The 7,658-nt window shown below is 38.5% G+C and overlaps 1 protein-coding gene and 1 long non-coding RNA gene across 4 annotated transcripts; both read right to left on the minus strand.

Moving 5' to 3' along the window:
- Window positions 1-307: 307 nt before the first annotated feature.
- On the minus strand, window positions 308-4,643 carry LOC110716960. 3 transcript variants are annotated; one of them, XR_002510642.1, is made up of 5 exons: window positions 4,042-4,643; window positions 3,815-3,934; window positions 2,160-2,470; window positions 2,002-2,072; window positions 310-822 (listed from the first exon to the last, which is right to left on the minus strand). It is a non-coding gene; the product is annotated as an uncharacterized LOC110716960 (long non-coding RNA). The 3 variants fall into 3 exon arrangements; XR_002510641.1 differs by having other exon boundaries at window positions 309-822; window positions 2,002-2,470; XR_002510640.1 differs by having other exon boundaries at window positions 308-2,470.
- A 2,024-nt stretch (window positions 4,644-6,667) lies between these two features.
- On the minus strand, window positions 6,668-7,216 carry LOC110716884. The gene has a single exon (XM_021895535.1). It carries the CDS (start codon window positions 7,214-7,216, stop codon window positions 6,668-6,670), a length of 549 nt encoding a protein of 182 aa, XP_021751227.1.
- Window positions 7,217-7,658: the final 442 nt, after the last annotated feature.

The following is a 7,658-nucleotide window of genomic DNA, read 5'->3' on the forward strand; positions in this document are numbered from 1 at the left end:
TTGGGGGGTGCAAAAACCCCAGACATTTCGCAGCGGTTCAAAATCGGTGAAAATCAGGCTTTTCGCACCGGTTCTGGGTGAAAACCGGTGCGAAAAACTACACTTTTAGCACCGGTTCTTTCTTTGAACTGGTGCAAAAAGTGGCAAAAAAAATTTTAAAAAAACTTTTAGCACCGGTTCTGTCCAAAACCTGTGCCAAAAATGCCCAAAAAAATTAAAAAATTTGTTTTTTTGCATTTTTTTTCACTTAAATTGTACCAAATACTTGTATATAATCATAATATACATAAAACACATATATTTTCTTCAATAACTTGTAATATTACACTGAAAAAAACCAAAATAAAAAATGGCGATACAATTATTTGAGGAATTGTTCAAGTCCGAGTTTGTCTACATTTGCCAGTTTCAGGAGTTGTTAATGAGCTTTACTCAGCCAAACACATACATGTCTTTGCAACTGTTCAAGTCTGAGTTTCTCTATATTTGCCAGCTCATATTCACCATTTTCCAAGTGTCTCTAATCTGGCCTAAGCCTCGAGTCAGTTGGTGGCAGCTTCTCTTGCAAACCAGGAGTCAGTTGATTGGTTTCCTATCGCACCAGCAGCTACATTTGATGTAGTTGTAGGGCAATCTTTTGCCCAGCGCCCTTCCAGGCCGCATTTGAAGCAGGATGAACCACTTTTCATGCCATAGCTTCTGTTGTCAGTGGCTTCGGACTTCTGGTTTCCTATCGCACCAGCAGCTACGTTGGATGTAGTAGTTGGGCAATCTTTTGCCCAGTGCCTCCAGATTACAGATATGTTCTGTCCTAAATTTGTGCTGGTCTCAAGAGAGAACAATAAAAATTAAAATGTTGCAGCTATATTTCACAAGTTGGAACAGCTAAATGCAAAAATAAAAGCTGAGCGCCATAAAATAAAAGTTGCTGGTTCCTGTAAAATTAAAATGTTGCAATTATATTCATCAGCTATTTGAAGAGCTCCTGTTTTATTGATCTTTACTTGAAAACCTGAGCGCCGTAAAATAAAAGTTGCTGGTTCCCAGTGATTAAATGAATCCAATTGCTTGACAAGCAATACAAAAATATGTATCACTTCACAGTCTATAAGCCTTAAAAATGATATAAATACAACATGAATTGGTCAGATATGATTTGGAAGGCATAGACAATGTATTTCAAGCATGAAGTAATTTCTTTTCCTTTATTGTATACATTGGGTATATTAATATATTTCTAAAAAAATGGCTAGATCACCTCAGATCCTATTCAAAATCAACACAAATAGAAGCCACCCCTTACCTAAATGGTCACTTGAATAAATTACCTCATGTGTCGTCCAATAAAACTTCATCCTGATTTTTCAAATTTTTCTCTACTGTGGTTATTTACTTTTCAGCTAGATTATATTAAAGATCAATCTCTACGTAGAGGAAAAATAAGTTGTTCTGCACAAAAGCCTTTATTTAAAATAAGAATAAAAATAAAAAGGAATTTAAATCATTCTTTCCTTCTAAATTTCACCAATGCAACGAAAAGTGTGAAACAAGAATTTTACAGGGACTTTCATATTAGTATTTTCCTTCCCTTCCAATACTTATGTATAGTTTAATCCAAACAAGGAAGAATTATATGATTTTATCAGCAATTATAAAGCCTGAGAAATCAACCCTCAAATCGGGTCAACTATCCCTAGGGACTAAGATATCTAACATTTCATCCTCTTTCCCACTTGTTTAAAGCTTTAAGGGGGCCGACAATCTAGTCTAGAGCCAATATCTCCATAATGGATTATGCAAAGATTTTAAAACAAAAGGCAATGTTCTTGGGTCGTGAAAAGAAAATTTAGGTGAAAGATAGTCATTTTCTAATATGGATTTTTCTTTCACGTACTTATTTGGAAGCTAAGGTAGTTAACTGTTCACCAATGATTGTTTGAATGATGTCAACTCTAATCAGAAGAATGCAAAGAATATAAATATTATCACTAGTAAACTTACCAAAACTAATACACCGAAATTGGCTTGGCTTTTAGTAATATACGAGTCAATCTTTACTTGCATATCTGGGTCTAGTGAAGGAAAAAATATTCAAGAACTGACCAACAATGCTTATTAGGAACTAGATAAACAAAGAGATTTAGTGAAAATAGACTTACCACATGTTATTTTATTCTGGTCATTGGCAAAGCGTCTTACTAATTCTCCCTGATTATTGTAACAAAAGAGATTTTCCGATTTGTCAAGAATGTGAATCTCTTGAAGATGCACTTTCAAAGGCGGAAAATGATTTTGCTGAACTGGATAGTGAAAAGGAAGCCGCTAAACAGGAAATATCAACATTAAGTTCCAAACTTAATACCTGTTTAGAGGAGTTGGCTGGAACTCATGGTAGCTTGGAAAGCAGGTCCAAGGTAATTTTTTAAGATGATTCATCATACCACTCAAAAAACCCACAGCCACCATTCTCCTGCAAAAAAAGAACCTAAATGTTAGCATCCCAACATTATTATAGTCTCATCTAGGAAAAAAGAACCAATAATTATTAGAAGGTGTAAAGTAGTAAACTCAAAATATTCACCCACTGATGTAGGTTCATTTCACAATGCACCCTGTGTAATGGTTAAATAGCTATCTCTACTGCTCAACACGACAAGTTTGCATCAGAAAGTCTATAAAAGGGTTAGGAAGGGAAACGATACTCAGTAGCATACAAGAAAAAGAAAGCTCCCTACTACAAAGACAATAAATGGACTATATTCCACATAATTATGCATAGTAATCAAGACAATTCCACATAATCAAGACAAGATAGATGTAAACCAATCTTCCAAAGAGATTTGCAGCTAGCAAAACAACCAATGCCCAAATTTCTCAAAAAAATCCTAGTTACATAAGTTAGTCTTAGAGTCTTTTCTTTCCCTGGAGGTTGGATCATACAGACATACAGGACCTTGTAGCAATAGCAAATTCACAGTTGACTTTACCTGTCAAATGCATGACCATATAAAAGTTGCAAGCTCTTAACATGCTTGTTGGCTATGCCGTGAATCACATCAAGTTGGCATTTATTCAATCAATCATAAGTACAGCTTTAAAATCCGATTTTTCTTCTCTAAAAACACAAAATAAATTGCTGCCAAAGTTACCACATATATAAGCAATACAAACAATCACATGATGAGCTAGCTAAAGATAAAGGTCCGAGTAACAACCGCTAGCATTAAAACATCGTCTTTCTTCATTAGCAAACAATTAAATGCTTTCACCATCCACATTTTAAGAATTATTAGTCTTATTATTAACACACTGATTCATCCAAGCAACCAATACATCAACTTAAATACGAAATTAAACTTACTAAATTTCGAAAGTGGTCTATTGCAATTCACATCCAAAAACCAAAAATGATCAAATGAAATAACTTGTAAATAGTCTTAAACAAATCAATTCTCACTACCACAACCCCAATTTCACTTCAAATCAAACTTGATAAAAACACAAATCACAAAATAACATAAAACAACAACTCCAATTCCAAAATCAAAATCCCTAATTAGAAATAAACTCAGAAACCTGACGATTAGGGCAACGAAAGAACTTCCGACCGCGATTACGCTCTGTATTAGTAGTAAGAACCAAACAACTCCCCAATCCACAAGGACACACCTTCTCAACCCCCACCATGAAGAGTATTCACAGTATTCTACAATATCATCCCAAAACCAATTTCGGAGATTCAGAGTCAAATTAGAAACCCTAATTACAAAACCCAGCAAAAATTATCATAAAAATTGAAGAAAGAGAAACAAACCAGGAGACGTTGAGGAACATTGAAGGAGCAGAGAATACGAACAGGTCCACTATTCAAAGCCGCCGTGACAAGGAGGTCGTTGTGGTGGAGGTGTAGCTGTGCGCGCTTCAATGAGAAACCCTATATTACCACAACCGTAAAATTACTAAATTGAAAAGAAAATCAACGACAAACCCTAGATTGCGAATGAATTCAAGAGATTAAGTAGACCACAAGAAAAATTTTACCTCGAAGCTGCTTCAATGGAGGTGAGAAAGCTCAGAATCGGCTTCAATGGAGAAGATAGATCACACGTGAGTTCAATGGAGGCCAGAGATATGGAGAGAGAAGGAGGTGCTGCTTCAGTGGAGAGAGAAAGCTCGTAAACCACTTCAATGGAGAGAGAGCGAGCTGCTTCAATGGAGTGCAGTTCGGGAAGAGAAGGAGATGCGAAAACGAGAGAGAAAGAGAAGAGCAGAACGAAGAGGGAAAGCAGGGGGGAAAAAAGAAAGAAGAAGAAAGAAAGCCATAAACCGATTTTTTTTTATACATTACGCACTGGTTTGGTTAGAACCGGTGGGAATCCCCTTTCTTTCGTTATTTTTTTTCTTTTTTTTCGTTTGTAATTTGCACCGGTTTAATAGGAACCGGTGCGAAAAGTCATTTCCCCAATACCGTCCATTTCTTTTGCCACCGGTTTTCAAGAACCGGTGCGAAATGTGCGGTGCCTAATACATTTTTTCTACTAGTGCAAAAGAGCATCGATTGCAAGACTTTAGAGGCGGTCTTTTGGGCACTCATGTGCCCACCACAAGGGGATGAGTGGCACATTGAGAGCAGACTTTGGAATTCTTCATCAGGAACACACCTCCTCAAAAGCCCATCCACCCCTCTTTTCAACAATGTTGGATCATCCCATATGTATTTCTTGGCTTCATACTTAAGCCTTCGTTGTTGTTGAGAAGTAAAAGTTGGTGGTATATCACTACATGCAAGGTAATTGACGATGTCGGCAAACCAAGGGGTTTCCTTTGCATCAAGAGCATATAGCACATCGTCCCTTAAAGCATCTTCAATCGGGAGGTCGTCTTCAATCATTCTTGTGCTTCCCAATCTTGAAAGATGAACTACTACAAAATTCTCGACTCCCTTCTTATCTCTTAATTCCAAATCGAAGTCTTGAAGGAGCAAAACCCATCTCAACAACCTTGGCTTTGCCTCCTTCTTGCTCATCAAGTAGTTAAGAGCCGGATGATTGGTGTACATTATTGTCCTAGACCCAATGAGATAGGGGCTAAACTTCTCAAAAGCATGAACAACCGCTAGGAACTCCTTCTTGGTTGTGGTGTAGTTCCTTTGCGCATCGTGGAGAGTCTTGGACAAATAGGAAATCACATGTAGCCTACCCTCTTTTTGTTGCCCTAGAACCAACCCGATGGCCTCATCACTTGCATCACACATTAATTCGAACGGTAGTGACCAATCGGGTCCTTGGACAATCGGAGCGAAACACAAGGCTTCTTTCAACCTAAGAAAAGCACTCAAACAAGATTCATCAAATACAAAATCTTTATCTTGTTGTAGAAGAGATGTGAGGGGCTTAGAAATCAAAGAAAAGTATTTAATGAAGCGGCAATAAAAGCCGTCATGACCAAGGAAAGTCCTCACTTCTCTCACATTTGTGGGAGGAGGAAGTTTCTCAATCACATCAACTTTTGCACCATCAACTTTGATGCCCGATTGGGAGACCTTATGGCCAAGCACAATACCATTCTCCACCATGAAGTGGCATTTCTCCCAATTGAGCACCAAGTTGGCACTCTCACATCTTTCTAGACAACGAGATAAATTCAAGAGGCACATCTCATATGTACCTCCGCCCATAGAAAAATCATCCATAAAAACCTCCATCTCTTCCTCAATCATGTCACTAAAAATTGACATAATGCATCTTTGGAAGGTAGCCGGAGCGTTACAAAGACCAAATGGCATCCTAGACCTACGGTAGGCAAAGGTACCGTAGGGGCAAGTAAAAGTGGTCTTTTCTTGATCCTTTGGGTCTATTGGGATTTGGAAGAATTCCGAATAACCATCAAGAAAGCAATAGAATGCATGCTTTGTAAACCGCTCAAGAATTTGATCGATAAACGGTAATGGAAAATGGTCTTTGGAAGTATTAGCATTCAATTGGCAATAGTCAATACACATACGCCAACCCATCACAAGGCGGGTTGGGACCAATTGCTGCTTGTCATTGACCATTATGGTCATCCCTCCCTTTTTGGGCACTACTTGAACCGGGGACACCCAATCACTATTAGCGATCGGATAGATGATCTCCGCTTCAAGCAACTTAGAAACTTCCTTCCTTACAACCTCTTGCATGGAAGGATTAAGTTTCCTTTGCCTTTGCCTACACGGCTTAGCACCCTCCTCTAAATCAATTTTATCCATGCATAGAGAGGGGCTTATACCCTTGAGGTCCTCAAGGGTATAACCCAAAACCTTTCGATAATTTTTCAAAACATTGAGCAACAGGAAGGTTTGCTCATCCGTGAGGCTTGTATTGACAATGACCGGGAAAGATTCATTTGCATCTAGGAAAGCATACCTCAAACCCGAAGTTAGAGGTTTCAAGTCTACCTTCGGTGCTCCTTTACCATTGGAGACCTTTTCCTCTTCCGCTTGGAAGACTTCATAAGTTGGGAGTATCTCTTGGTCGGTGATTGTTTCCACTTTGTTGTCAAGCATCTCCTCCTTTTGATCACCTATCTCATTCTCATTCAACAAAACATTCTCAAGTGGATCGTTAGAGGCATGCACACGAGGGTATCGAAATTCATTCATCAAATTTTCAAAAGTATCTACCCTAAATCATTCATTACTTGCGGAAGGTTGTTTCATGACATTGTTCAAATCAAATTCAATAGAGTCATTATCAACCTTCAAAGTCATTTTACCTTCTTTAACATTAATGATTGCTTTAGAGGTAGCTAGAAATGGTCTACACAAAATTATAGGAATCCTCTCATCCTCATCCATCTCTTGAACATAAAAGTCCACCGGAAATGTGAACTTACCAACTCTAAGGGGTATTTCCTCAACTTTCCGTATGGGCAATTTAGTGGACCTATCTGCTAGTTGGAGGGTGATGTTGGTAGGTGAAAGACTTCCTACATTGAGCTTTTGGTAGACCGAGAAGGGCATATGAATTACACTAGCACCTAGATCGCACAACGCCTTTCCTAAGTGAATCTCATTAATGGAACAAGGAATGGAAAAACTACCAGGATATTGCAATTTTGTTGGGATCTTGCTAGAGAGAATGACACTACAATTTGCTGTCAAGTTTACGGTTTCAACTTCTCTCTTCCAATTCAATAGGTCTTTTAGGAACTTAGAGTAGTGGGGAATCTCCTTCATGGCATCCACAAAAGGTATCGAAACATGACTACCTCTAAGAACTTTCCAAATTGGGCATCAAGCCTAGACCTAGCAAACCTTTGGGGGTATGGAAATTTCTCATTCCTAGGTTGTCGATTTAGGGGAAAAAGTGTTTGATCTTTGTCACTCTCTTTTGTTGGCTCCTTCTCTTTTTGCTTCTCATCCCTCTCATTCTCTTTTTCTAGGACCTCACTCTCTTTAGGTGGCTCATCCTCGTCTTCTAGTTCTATCCTCACATTGGAACTCTCCTCATCATTTGACTCACTCTCAAGGACTTTCCCGCTCCTAGTAGTGATAGCATACATAGGTTTGGGGTTTACACCTTGACTAGGAAAAGAGGAAGAGGAAGAAGGGGAGGATGAGGAACTAGGTGGGACTATTTTTGAGATTTGGGTCTCTAGCATTTTCATATGCGCCTTGA

This window comes from Chenopodium quinoa, unplaced genomic scaffold, assembly GCF_001683475.1.
Source record: "Chenopodium quinoa cultivar QQ74 unplaced genomic scaffold, ASM168347v1, whole genome shotgun sequence".
Lineage (NCBI taxonomy): Eukaryota > Viridiplantae > Streptophyta > Magnoliopsida > Caryophyllales > Amaranthaceae > Chenopodium > Chenopodium quinoa.